At 42.6% G+C, this 14724-nt stretch overlaps 1 protein-coding gene across 1 annotated transcript in view; it reads left to right on the forward strand.

Moving 5' to 3' along the window:
- Nucleotides 1-3778: 3778 nt before the first annotated feature.
- LOC311220910 (guanine nucleotide-binding protein G(q) subunit alpha-like) overlaps nucleotides 3779-14724 on the forward strand; it is a 120281-nt gene continuing 109335 nt past the window's right edge. Inside the window, exon 1 of the mRNA XM_084304553.1 lies at nucleotides 3779-4206. Within this exon, the coding sequence (XP_084160679.1) occupies nucleotides 4071-4206 (136 nt within the window). The 5' untranslated portion in view covers nucleotides 3779-4070. The remainder of the gene's footprint in view (nucleotides 4207-14724) is intronic.

Below are 14724 nucleotides of genomic sequence, written 5' to 3' on the forward strand. Positions count from 1 at the left end.
GAAAGGGTTGTTAGGCATTGGAATGGGCTGCCCAGGGAAGTGGTGGAGTCACCATCCCTGGAGGTCTTTAAAAGACGTTTAGATGTAGAGCTTAGTGATATGGTTTAGTGGAGGACTTGTTAGTGTTAGGTCAGAGGTTGGACTCGATGATCTTGAGGTCTCTTCCAACCTAAACGATTCTGTGATTAAATTCATGACCCTTTGTTGCGGTTTAACTCCAACAGGCACCTAAATGCCATATAGTCACTCATTCACTCACTCTCCCCATGCGGTATGGGGGAAGAAAATCAGAACGGTAAAAGTTAGAGATCATATGGTTTGAGATAAAGACAGTTTACTAGGTAAAGCAAAAGCCATGCATGGAAGGAAAACAAAATAAGGAATTCATTCACTACTTCCCCTCAGCAGGCAGCTGCTCCGCCACTTCCAGGAAAGCAGGGCTAACCACATGTAACGATTTCTTGGAAAGACAAATGTCATCACTCTGAAGGCAGCGGCCATCCCCCCCCCCTTCTTTACTCTAGTTTTTGTTACTGAGTATGACATCATATGGTATAGAAAATCTCTTTGGGCAGCCTGGATCATCTGTCCTTGTTGTGTCCCCTCCCAACTTAACTTTGCGTCTACCCCCATTCTTGTTGACAGGGCAGCATAAGAAGTAGAAAAGACTTTGTCTCCGTGTGAGCACTGCTCTGCAACAGCTAAAGACACTATTGTGTTATCACTGCTATTTTCATCAAAAATTCAAAACACAGCATTGTGTAAGCCTCTACAGATAAAATTCACTATGTTCCAGCCAAAACCATGACATCCTTGTGATGTTTTTTCCTTATTAAAAAGGCAAAATTAAATCACATTTTCACAGGTGAAGTACATAGTTCACGCTTTCTACAGTGAGCATGTAAAAGAGTTAGTTAAAAAAGCTAAATCAGACTTCCTCTACTGGGGAAGATTACAGTATTTTTTGATGTTTGCAGATTTTTAACAGGACTACTGTGCCCTCACTTTGAGGAGGGATTTTAATCAGTTGATCCGTATGTTGGAAATTCATTGACTTGTGCATATCCTTTCTTCATCAGACTTGATGCCAGATGCTGCTTGCTGTGGACTTCAACTCAGTGCAGCAGCGTTTCAAACACAGAACAGTTGTACATCCATTGAATATTTCTTGTAACCTGCACCACAACGCCACTTTTACATTTTTGTGAAAATCCATTTTCACAGCTTTTAGGAGCTATTGTGTTTTAACCAGGCAGGCAGCTAAGCACCACGCAGGTGTTTGCTCAACCCCCCCACCACAGTGGGATGGAAGAGAGAATCGTGAGGGGGAAAAAAAAAAAAAGGTAAAAGCTCATGGGTTAAAATAAAAACAGTTTAATAGGACAGAAAAGGAAGAGTAGTAATAATAATAGAATGCACAAAGCAAGTGATGCACAATGCAATTACTACCTGCTGACCGATGACCAGCTTGTTCCTGAGCAGCGGTGCCCCCACCCCATATTTAATTTGTCAGCATGATGTCATATGGTATGAAACATCCCTTTGGCCAGTTTGGGTCAGCTGTCCTGGGTCTGTCCCATCCCAGCTCCTCATGAACCCCAGCCTTCTTGCTGGCAGAGTGGTATGAGAAGCAGAGAAGTCCTTGGCTTAGTGTAAGCACCACTCTGCAACAATTAAACATCAGTGTGTTATCAGCATTATTCTCACCCTAAATCCAAAACACAGTACCATACCAGCTACTAGGAGGAAAACTCTATCCTAGCCAAAACCAGGTCAGGAAGAAATTCTTATGTGTTGAGAATTTATTAATGAAGAAAATCTTTTTCCATTTGGTTACTTATTTGCATTTTTACATTTACCCAGTCTATAATTCAATGTATAGAAACCTTTATTGCTGAAATTAACACAGTAGTCTAGGATGGACATAAATACACCTACATGCATATAAATTTTTTAATCCACATCAGGTAATAGAGATGTTCACTCATACTGAAATATCATTTTTAATAATAATAGGATTATAAAATGTAGACTAAAATTCACATATTTACTGGAATAAACTTACTTAAAATATTTTTTTTTTCTTAAATGGTTTTGTGTATATATAATATTTCCTTTCAGTACCTAAAGGGGGCCTACAAGAAAGCTAGGGAGGGACTCTTTGTCAGGGAGTATAGCAATAGGACAAGGAGTAATGGCTTTAAACTAAAAGAGAGCAAATTCAGTTTAGATATAAGGAAGAAAATACTTACTCCAAGGGGGGGGGGGGGGGGGGGGGGGGTGAGGCACTGGAACAGGTTGCCCTGAGAAGCGGTGGATGCCCCCTCCCTGGAAGTATTCAAGGCCAGGTTAGATAGGGAATTAGGCAACCGAATCTACTGGAAAGTATTCTGGCCCATGGCAGAGGGGTTAGAACCAGATGATCTTTAAAGGTCCCTTCTAACCTAAACTACTCTATTATTCTATGGATTCACACTAAAACTAATAATTATATTATTGTATTGATTATTGCACTCTCTTCATCTTATGGTAGACTCTACTTATTTCATATTGTCAGTATATGAACAGCTGTAAGAAAGAAGACATGATTTTCAAAACAGATGACAATAGGTGCTGGAAAGAACAACACACAATAAGCTATATGTAGTAATGCAACCCTCTACCTACTTAATAGACTACTATAACTTTCTTGAAAGATTTTTCAACCTTCCCAAACAGCTAATTTAATGTGGAGGTGGAAAAAAGGTAATGACAGGTGGGAGAATTTTGCAAAGACTTCAAAAATTCACAAAAACTAGAACATAGTACATCCACTGAATTGTGTGCCATCACTCTGAGGGCTACTAAAGGTTACCTTAAGATATTTTCTAGTACTGTAATTGAAGACAAGCTGGTCTGGTCTTAGAAAAAAGGATAGCAGTTAAAAGCATTGGTTGAATAAGAGTCACAAGAACAGAATATAAAATACAATACTCATGACAATAGAACATTAGACTCTTATAAGTAAGGGAAGACACATCTCATGAAAATTACTCTATTTTACAAATAAGAGAATTATATTTTACAAGTTTATTTTTACAAATAAAATACTGTATTTTACAAATAAGGCTGTGTTTCACGTGGCCGTTTGGCGCGAGAAACCATCCACATTCTCTTTCCCAACAGCTGTGGGCCTGGTAGGTGAGGCCTTCAATAGTTCCACTAGCTGCTCACTCCCGACACGCAGCGGTGTGAAAGAGTGAGAGAGCCAGTAGGAGAAGTCGCCATATTTTTGCCTAACCACGCCTACAGATCCAAGCTATTGAAAACCCTAGAGAAGTAGGTTCGCGCTGTGCATGATCTAGCTGTACTTACTTTCTCTTCCTCTCTGGTAACAGGAACAAGCTGCGACAACTCTCCAGTAGCAGCTCTCCCCGCGAGAGGCGCAGGCGACTGTACCGTGAATAAAGGCCTGTCGTAAAGAAGCTCTCTCTACAGGCACGTACTAAGATTACCGGGTGACGTCGGACTTGCCCGCTTTTAGAGGAGCCGAACTCTCGCTTTCGGACGGAGAGAGACGGATGAGGGCGGGGCGGAGGAAAGGAAAAACAGGATTAGCAGCCATTAGGATCTCCGTGGGAGGTGGTTATTTCGGAGGGTGGTGGTGAGGGACGTTTGAGGACCGCGTTGGTTGCAGTAGGGTGAAGCAGTGAGGGAAGGAGGAGGAGGGGGAGGGGGAGGGGTAGCTGTGCTGAGCAGCTCGCCTCGCCTCGCCTCGGTAGCGCTGTAAGGGCTTCTCCAGGGGATGTTTATATGTTGTTTGGTGTACGATTTAGAGGAGAGAAGGAGTTGAAAGCGGTCGCTATTTAGAGGCGGGGAACGCGGGATCTGTGCTGCTGGGAGGGCTGTCGCTTTTTCCGTGCCTGTGCGTGGTATCGAGACAGCTCTGTGCTTACCCTTCAGCGCCCGGGTTGGGTCTCTCGGGCAGAGAACGTCTGTGTCCCCTAGAGCTAGTGCTGTGGTGGTGTGTGTGCGCGCGAGCATACGTTTTTACGGGGGGGTGGGGGTTGTGCCTGAACCAGTTACGAAGAATGACTTTGGAGTCCATCATGGCGTGCTGCCTGAGCGAGGAAGCCAAGGAAGCCCGGCGGATCAACGACGAGATCGAGCGGCAGCTGCGCCGGGACAAGCGGGACGCCCGCCGGGAGCTGAAGCTGCTTCTGCTGGGTGAGTGCGGGTTTTTACCGGCAGATACCCCTTAAGTGCCGCTGGAGGTGTAACCTAGCCAACGCCTGTGCTTTACATGGTGCGATCGGGTTCGGTCGCGGTCTGTGCACTCGCCACCTTCGCCGCGGAGCGGCCGTGTCGTTGGCAGCGGGGACGTGCCTCCGCCTCCGTGTTGTGTGTGCGCACTCGCGTACAGGCTTCGCCAAGACGCTTGTAGTTGGATAAATAACTGTTTCCTATGGGTGGGTTTGATATGCAAAGAAACCCGGCCTTCTAAAATGGAGAGGGAAAGGGTGGCTGGAGAGGGAGAGAGATCGTCGATGATGGGTGTAGGAAAGTGATGAAAGGCAGCAGGTTAATGAAAGGACTAGAAGGGAAGTTGCTTTACAGATTGATGGTGACAGGCTTTAATATCTGCGTTGTTCTGTGAGCCTTGGAAAGGTTGTTGGGTCACCGGTTGCAATTTTTTTTAATCCTCATTTTTATTTAATGAGGTCAGCTGGGATAAGGGGTTTATGCCCAGACCGCTTTCAAAAGCAAAAGAAAAAATCAAAGCCCCAGATGCATGCATGAAGCTCAAGAGTAACCTGAAGTATGCTGGAGGTTAGCAGGATTTTTAATACCTTTGGAATCCATCCAATGTTTAGGAAATAAAATCTATTGTATCATTTCTCTTTCATTAAAATAGAGGTGGTTATTTTGGAGTCACAGGTGTGCAAAGGCATTGCTTGTTTGATAGGAGTTCGGCTTGCATTAAGATAAGCCTTTTGAATTAAAATGCAGTTGTCCATATCTGATGTGCTCTACTATGTTGTGTAGTTCCTGCGGTAACACAGCTTCTTCCTTAGACTAACAGGTCTTGAAATATGTCTGCACCAGTGTCTGGTGTGTGGATGAATGGGGATGTTCCAAATGGATGTGGGATGTTTATACCAAAGCTGTTTGTCTTGGGTCATGTGCATGAAAGTAGTGACTTATATTGGGGGAATAAACTGCCTTTTCCTTTCATCTCTCCTTATCTCATTGAGGAGTCAGATTTTATTTTAATGCTTGCTTATGTATGTCCTATTTCCTACATTAAATATTGCAGTTGGTCTCCTGTATATAGAGAAAGGTGTTGGGTTTCTTAAGTGGTGGTTTTTTTTGGTGGTGGTGGTGTTTTTGTTTTTTTTTTTTTTTTTTAAAAAAAAAGGTAGAGACAGGTATAATGCTACCAGTAATAACATTGTCTCATTTTGGTTGGTGAAAGTGTTAGTTGCTGTTTCAAAATCCAAAAACAAGATAAAATAGACACCTTGGATTTGCTTAATTTTATAGATGTTTAAATATAATTATTTAACTATATACATTTGCTTCAGGAGAGGTAAATGGCACATTTGTTACTCAGGTCAAAACTGTTTCTGCATTTTCCTGATTCTTCTTGTTGTAATGGTAGACGTTTCTCCAAAGTTTTTTTTTATTTATTTATTTTTTTATTTTTCCAAATGCATGAAACATTAAATCCCTTCTCTGTGGGATATATATTAGCATCATTCAGAGATTTGGTTCAAGGACAGAACCACTTCAAAAAATATGAAAATATTAATTAAAATGGTGAGATTGGGAACATAAATATCTGAAACTGCTTCAAGACATCCTTTTTTTAATTAACTAGACTTCTACTGTCCTATTACATGTCTCTTTCCCTCAAAACTTAAAATAGTAGTATTGTATTAACTTTAATGTATTAACATTATGTAAATGTTAGCAAACTTTTTTTTTTTTTTTTTTTTCAAAAGTGCTTACTTCTCAGTGCCCCGTTTAAAAAGTGTTGTTGAACTGAGAAGCCTAAGTGTGTTACAGACTTCTGAGCGTGGGATAAAGTTATATCTGTTTCATCGTAAGGAGAGAACTAACACAGCTTAATCTGAGCTGTGTTAATTGGCTGCATGCACTTTAAATTTTTTGCAAGTGCAAAGTAAAACATATAAACTCTAAAGGTTTTAAGGAACAAATGCGCAAATCTATGCCTCATTTATTTTCTTGTTTAAAAATTAGATGTGTATACGAATACACATGTAGCAAGTATAAAGAAAAAAATCTGTGTCAGAAGAGGATTTTTTTTTTAACCTCCTTAACTTGCATAAATTATATTGCTTCCTTGCAAAATGAAATATTTCCTTCCTAACTGTAGGTTATTGTTACTTTGTGACATGTACATATACATATACACCCTTCTTGTGTGTTGTTAATATCTTTTTACTTTTCATGGGATCAAAGAGTTTAAAATGTTAGGTCATTTCTGGAAAACTTGTTTTGCATGGTAAGATTACTTTAAAAATAAACCCTCTCCATGATTAAACATTAAAATACCACTTCTAGGTACTGTATTGCACGTCATTGTCCTGTTCTAATCTGTTTTAAAATTAAGCCATTTTTTTAAATCATTGTAATTTTAAGAAATTGAAACTCAGACATATGCATTGAAGTGTATTACAAGGACATGGTAATAGTTTAGCTACTGCAATTTAGATGTAATATTTAAGGTACTTTGGAACAAATTCAGTCATGCACTGAATTTGGTTTTAATCTCCTGTATTATTCAAACTCTTCCAAATTTCATGCCTGTTGAATGCTTTGTAAAAGCTGCTAGGCAGCTAAGTGCCATATAGCCACTCATTTACTCTCCCCAGGTGGGATGGGGGAGAGGATCAGAAAGGTAGAAGTGAGAGAACTCATGGGTTGAGGCAGTTTACTAGGTAAAACAAAAGCAGCATGCGCAAGCAAAGCAAAACAAGGAACTCATTTGCTACTTGCCATCAGCAGACAGATACTCAGCCACTTCCAGGAAAGCAGGGCTCATCACATGTAATGGTTTCTTGGGAAGACAAATGCTATCATATCACTCTGAACTCCTCCCCCCCTTCCTTCTTCTTTACTCTAGCTTTTATTACCAAGCATGATGTCATATGGTATGGAATCTCTTTGGTCAGCCTGGGTTGCTAATCCTGGCTGTGTCCCCTCCCAGCTTCTGGTGCTCCCCGAGCCTCCTTGCTGACAGCAGCATAAAAAGCAAAAAGAAGTGCTTAGAGAATCAAGGACTGCTCTGCAACAACTAAAAACATTGTTGTTAGAAAATTAACTCTGTCCCAGTCAAAACTATGACCGTGGGGCAGCATAAGAAGTAAAAATAAATAAATAAAGTTCTTGATACAGTGTAAGCACTGCTCAGGAACAGCTAAAACATTGGTGTGTTATCAAAACTATTTTCACCCTAAATCCAAAACAAAACACCGTACAAGCTACATGAGGAAAGTTAAGTCTTATCTTGGCTGTGAGCAGGACCCCACTGAACTTTAAATCAGGTAACTCTTTGTTATACCTCCCAGTTCAAATTTACTCTGTATGTTAGCATTTTTTTAATTTATGATTTGGATGAATCAAAACAACTGGTTTCATAGTAAATCTGAAGTATCATCATTAGGTACTCAGAGATTACATGTTGTGGTTTTACTTGAATGGGCAGCCGAATTCCACCACAGGCGCTCTCTCACTCCCCCTCCTCAAAGAGGAATGGGGAGAAACTACAATGAAAAGGGCTCAAGGGTTGAGATAAGGACAGGGAGATCATGCAGTAATTATCGTAACAGGCAAAACAGACTCAGAGTAGGGAGACAGTAAGCTTTATGGTTTATTACTAACAAGCTAGAGAAGTGAGAAACAACAGAAAGAAACCAAAAGCACCTTCCCCCCATCCACCCTCTTCCACCTCCTCCCCCCGAGCGGCGGAGGGGAATGGGGATTGCAGTCAGTCTATAGCACTTCGTCTCCGCCGCTCCTTCATGGTCACTCTCATCCCCTGCACTGTGGGGTTGCTCTCTATAGGTACCTTAAAGGAGGCTGTAGCGAGGTGGGGGTTGGTCTGTTCTCCCATGTGCCTGGTGACAGGACGAGGGGGAACGGGCTAAAGTTGTGCCAGGGGTGTTTTAGGTTGGATATTAAAAAGAACTTTACCGAAAGGGTTGTTAGGCATTGGAATGGGCTGCCCAGGGAAGTGGTCGAGTCACCATCCCTGGAGGTCTTTAAAAGATGTTTAGATGTAGAGCTTAGGGATATGGTTTAGAGGGGACTGTTAGTGTTAGGTCAGAGGTTGGACTTGATGATCTTGAGGTCTCTTCCAACCTAGACAATTCTGTGATTCTGTTCCTCCCACAGGATGCAGTCCTTCCTGAACTGATCCTGTGTGGGCTTCTCACAGGCAGCAGCTCTTCAAGAACTGTTCCAGATATGGGTCTGTACCATGGGGTCCATCCTTCAGGAGCACACTGCTCCAAACTGGGTCGCCCATGGGCAGCAGCTCCTGCGTGGGCTCCTCTCCACGGGCTACAGGTCCAGTCCGGAATCTGCTCCAGTGGGCGTCTTCCACAGGCCACAGCCTCCATCAGTGCAGGTCCACCTGCTCCACCATGGTCTCCTCCACAGGCTGCAGTGTGGGACGCTGCTCCACTGTGGTACTCCATGGGCTGCAGGGGGACAACCTGCTTCACCATGGTCCTTACCACAGGCCGCAGGGGACCTCTGCTTTGGTGTGTGGAGCACCTCCTCGCCCTCCTTCTTCAGTGACCTGGGTGCCTGGAAGGCTGTTTCTCACTCCTCTCGGTCTCCCAGCTGCTGTGTAGCAGCATTTTGATTTTTTTTTCCATCTTAAATATGCTCTCACAGAGGCGCAAACAACATCACTTATCGGCTTGGCTCTGGTCAGCAGTGGTGCCCTTACCTATCATGGAGCAGTTTCTATATTGTTTTCACAGAAGCCACTCCTGCAGCCCCCCTGCTACCAAAACCTTGCCACGCAAACCCACTACACGTGTTCTCACATGTTCAATTTTGCTGTTAATAGCTGTGTTAAACAGAGTTGAGCATGCCCCTTCATCTATTGGGATTCAGTTGCATCCAAATACAGACCATTTCACTTTAATGAAGTAGCTGTCCCAGCTGTCTGCAGCTGCACCAGTGCCTCACCAACCTCAGAGTAAAGAATTTATTTTTTATTGGTAGTCTAAATCTACCTTTTTTTAGTTTAAAGCCATTGCTCTTTGTCCTATCACTATACTCCCTGATAAAGAGCCCCTCCCCAGCTTTTCTGTAGGCCCCCTTGAGCTACTAGAAGGCTGTTCTAAGGTCTCCCTGAAGCCTTCTCTTCTGTCTGAACAACCCCAACTCCCTTAACTTATCTTCATAAGAGAGGTTCTCCGATCCTTTGATCACCTTTGTGGCCCTCCTCTGGACTTATTCTAACGTGTCCATGTCCTTCTTGTGCAGAGGGCCCTAGAGCAGTATGCAGTACTGCAAATAGGGTCTGATAAGAGCAGATTGGGGGGGGGAAATCATCTCTGTTCACCTGCTAGCTGTGCTTCTTCTGATGCAGCACAGGATACGGTTGGCTTTCTGGGCTGCAAGTGCACATTGCTGGTTCATGTTGAGCTTTTCATCCACCAACACCCACAGTTCCTTCTCATCAGGGCTGCTCTCAATCCATTCTCTGTCCAGCCTGTATTTGTGTTTGGGATTGCCCCAGCCCAAATATAGGACCTTGCACTTGGCCTTGTTGAACCTCATGAGGTTCGTGCAGGCCCACCTCTCAAGCTTGTCCAGGTCCCTCTCTGGGTGACGTCCCTTCCCTTTAGCATGTCAACCACACCACGCAGCTTGGTGCCTTTGGCACTCAGTCTCACTGTCCATGTCACCGATAAAGATGTTAAACAGTGCTGGTCCCAATACCGACTCCTCAGGAACACCACTTGATCTCCACTTGGACACTGAGCTGTTGACCTCAACTCTTTGAGAGCAACCATCAAACCTATTCCTTACCCCACTGAGTGGCCCATCCATTAAATCTATGTCTCTAATTTAGAGATAAGGATATCATGGGGGACAGTGTCAAATGCTTTGCTTGAGTCTAGGTAGATGATGTCAGTTGCTCTTCCTCTATCTTCCAGTGCTATAACCCCATCATAGAAGGCCACTAGATTTGTCACGTGTGATCTGCCATTAGTGAAGCCACGTTGGCTGTCACCCATCCCCTCCTTATTTTCCATGTGCTTTAGCATAGCTTCCAGGAGGATCTGCTCCATGGTCTTGCCAGACACAGTAGCAAGACTGACTGGCCTTGTAGTTCCCTGGGTCTTTCTTTTTTTTTCCCTTTTTGAAAATGGGGCTTATGTTTTTCCTCTTCCAGTCAGCAGGGTCTTCACCATGCTGGCACAAAATGCACAAAAGATAAAAATCTGTCAATAATCACCTTTCAGTTTAGTCTCTGTATCAATGTTATTCATTGGGGGAAACAATGTGCTTTCATAACATTTATGATTTAACCTTAAATTAATCCTGAAAAGGAAAAAAAAAAAGTTGTTTGTGGAACTTCCCCAGTAACTTTTAAAACTTTCCAAAGTGTAATATCGTTTAGACCCATGTCTTTCAGTATTAATGTATCTCATTTAACAGTATTCATGGCTAATAGTATTATTGGCTGCATTAGGCAAAGTATCACCAGCAGGTTAAGAGAGGTGATCCTTCCCCTCTTCTCAGCATTGGTAAGGCCACACCTGGAGTCCTGCATCCAGTTCTGGGCCTCTCAGTACAAGAGAGACATGGGCATACTGGAAAAAGTCCAATGGAGGACCACCAAGATGATTAAGGAGCACCTCTCCTTATCATTGTGTATGGATGTATATCTATATATGATAGAATATATTAGTGTTTATTTTCAAGAGTCAAATTAGATAACCTTAGAAATAGTTTCTCCAAAGAGATACTTACCAATCTAGTTTCAGTGAACAAACATCAAGAAACATATTAAGTATTTGTTCCTTTTCTAGTTGTAAACATATACTTTAGTAAGTACCTAAAATTATTTCAACTGTTAATTGGTAGTATACAGATGGCTCAATAAAAGATAATAAGAAAAGGTTGCAGTGTTTTCAAAATAATTACATTTCCTGCTTTAATGAAGAGCAAAGAAAGTAGCCAATTAAAATATGCTATCCAATATCACCTTTTTTAAGCTATGTGCATACAACTGAAGCATAGTAACAGTTTACCTACTTATATAAATTGAGGAGACTATCTATTTGCATAGGTATTTCAGATTACAGAAGGACAGGAAGTTTCATTGTTGGTTGGTTGGTCTTTTACCTCTTCAAGGTTTAGGGTTTGTTTTTAAAACAACCAACCAACCAAAGTCTCTCTCTTTGCTAATTCCACAAGTTCTGCATGTGAATCTTTCATTCAGTTAAAACAGGTATAAGGGAAAAAAAAAGCCTCCCCAGGAAAAAAAAGTTCCAAAGATAACAAAAATCTGTTGCAATTAATGTTAATTCAAATGGTTTACCTCCTACACGTTTCCTTTTGTAACACACTTGTGGTGGTTTTACCGTGCTGGGCAGCTAAACCCCACAACCGCTCTCTCACTCCCCCTCCTTTAGATGAGGAGGGGGAGAAGTAAAGCAAAGAACAACTCACGGGTTGAGATAAGGATAATTTAATTAAAGGGAAATAATTATAATAATTAAATAAAGATTATTATGAACTAAACAATTTAACTAAGGGGAAATAAAAAGGGAAAGGGGAAAAGGGAAAAATAAAAAGAAGGGAGGAAAACAAACAAATAAAATAAATGAAGGCTATATGGAAGTGCAGAGGAAAGAAATTACTCTCTACTTCCCACAAATGAGCGATGATTGACCACGTCCTTGAAGCAAGGCCTCAACGCACGTAGCCGGTGTTCGAGAGGAGGACCGACATTTTCCCAACAAGAGCCCACCCCTCCCCTCTTCTTCCTGTTTCCACCTTTTATTGCTGAGTGTGACATCACATGGTATGGAATATCCCTTTGATTGGTTTAGGTCAGCTGCCCTAGTGATGTTTCTCTCCTCACTTTTTGCCCACCCCCTAGGAGGGTTAGAGAAAGGCCCAATGCTGTGCCACTGCTGCTCAGCAGTAGACACAACACTGGTGTGATAACACTGCTGTTCCAGCTACAAGTGCAGAGCACAGCACTGTATGGGCTGCTGCCGGGAAAGTTAACATTCCAGCCAGACCCAGTACAACACTGTTGTGGTTTAACCCAGCTGGCAGCTAAACACCACACAGCCGTTCGCTCACCCTCCCCAACCCTCTCTGGGATGGGGGCGAGAAATGGGAAAGTAAAGCCTGTGAGTTGAGATAAAGACAGTTTATTAAGACAGGAAAATAATAATAATGCCAATAGTACTAGAACTAATAATGTGTATGAAACAAGTGATGCACAATGCAGTTGCTCACCATCCGATAGGCTGAGCGATGCCCAGCCTATCCCCGAGCAGCTGCCCCCCCCCCCCAGGCTAGCCACCCCTATATATTGTTTAGCATGACGCCATATGGCATGGAATACCCCTTTGACCAGTTTGGGTCAGCTGTCCTGGGTCTGTCCCATCCCAGCTCTTGCTGCACCCCTAGCCTGCCCACTGGCAGGACAGTGAGTAGCTGAAAAGTCCTTGGCTTAGTGTAAGTACTGCTCTGCAGCAATTAAAACATCAGCATGTTATCAGCACTCTTCTCATCCTAATCCAAAACATAGCACCCTACCAGCTCCTAGGAGGAAAATTAACTCTATCCTAACTGAAACCAGGTCATATATCTGCTATAAATGATGATAAAACTCAATCTGAATTTAGTAATATTTATAAAAGGCAAGTAAAGAGTGCTGGGTGCACAGGGAGTCTACGCTCTACCAACACGCACACGCTAACATCAAACTTTCTAAATATACAGAACATTACTTTTACATACTAAACTTGAGTACGCCTATACATATGTACAATCAGAAAAGGTAACAAACAATCCTTTAAGTCTATTACTATCAATGTCCGTGACTGGGGAAGCATAGTTGGAGTTGGTAATCCTGGTTGAAGTGCTCCCATATCTTCCATGACTTCATTAATTTCTCTCAGATCTTATAACAGTCTCCACTTTCCATTCCTTTTCTTGATTACAGACACCGGAGAATTCCAGGGCTAGTCATGGGGACAATATGTCTTGCTTTAAGTTGTTAAGCACCTCGGCCTTCGGGCCTTATGTATCCTAATCTTCCCGGATCGAAGAAAAACATATCCATCTCCTTTTCAAGGCCAATAGGGCCTGGGTCAAAAGGCACGTTCAGGTCACCAGGGGGCGTAACAGCAAAGGCCTGGGATGGCAGTAGCGGTGGGGCGGCCAATGGTGTAGCAGAAGGATCGGTGGATGAGCCCGCAACTTCCTCACTATCTGGCAAACCATACGTTTCTGACTGTGGCCCCACATGGCTCTTTAAGGCCTCAGAGACTGCTCACCAGGTGCTGAGCAATCCCACCGTAACCTTGTCATTTTTAGTTGCAGAGTCCCACACCTTGACCTCAATTTGGTCCCGTATTTCAGGCTCATAAACTGTCTGATTGTTAATAAAGAGAATAAGCTGTATGATAAATGACTGAGTCCCAAATAAGATTGCAATTAAAGTTTACAATTTATTAAATGAATAGAGGCAAGCAAACAGTGCTGTGTGTGCCAGGAGTCTCTGCTCTACCAAGACACACACCTATTACATCAGGCAGCTGATTTTTATGCTCCTAGGCTAATACATATTCATCACTACTTCTAGAAAAGGCAGGGTTATTATAATTAGTTTCCCGGGGTTCGAACCCTCTCACGGATGACTGCGTATCGGTCTACAGTGGTCCCTCTGGGGGTTCGCTCATACTGAAGGCTCATGGTCTTCCTTCCAGGCTTTGTCCTTCGGTTGTCCTTCAGCTTCCCCTTTCTCCTTATTTGGTAATCTCTTGGCCGGATATCAGAGACTTGCGCAGTGTCCCATGTGAAAGTCAGCAGTTTTTGAAAACTCCTTTGTTCTCTTATCCCCTAGACCCGAGTCTCAAGGTTTACCCTTCAAACCCTCTATTGACACGAACTGCTAGACCATTCCTTTGCAAGATACAAGAACTATATACATTAACCACTCTGTTTTTCTTAGACTTGTGGTTATACAAGGGTATGTAAGACAGAAAGTCACATTTCATCATGCGGCCCTAGTATTGTTCCATATTGACACAAATCAGATGAACACATTTCACAATCCCCCATCTCCTTTTTCATGGTATCGATTCATGTTTTCCTTTCCAATCGAGTCAATACTTGCCAAATTGGTATCAATTTTGGATCTTCTTTTGTTTTTATTATCATCAGGGAATGGGTTTTCTCTTTCCCTGGTTCTGGGTCAACAGGTATGGCAGATATTTGCATTCCTTGTAGAACCGAGTGTATTAGTCTGGTAATACAAGGTATTAAACATGGAATTATTAACAATCCTCCACATATCCCCAATACAAACTTCCCTATTTTAGCAAGCCAGTCACCGCCCACAATGTTCCCCCCATAATCCTTTTAGATCAATTCCATTCCAAGTTTGAACTGGGACATGTGCAATTTTCTTCATTTCTTTTACAAACTCATTTACAGCTTTTCCTT

The sequence above is a fragment of the Netta rufina genome, assembly GCF_964035555.1.
Source record: "Netta rufina genome assembly, chromosome: W".
Taxonomy (NCBI): Eukaryota; Metazoa; Chordata; class Aves; order Anseriformes; family Anatidae; genus Netta; species Netta rufina.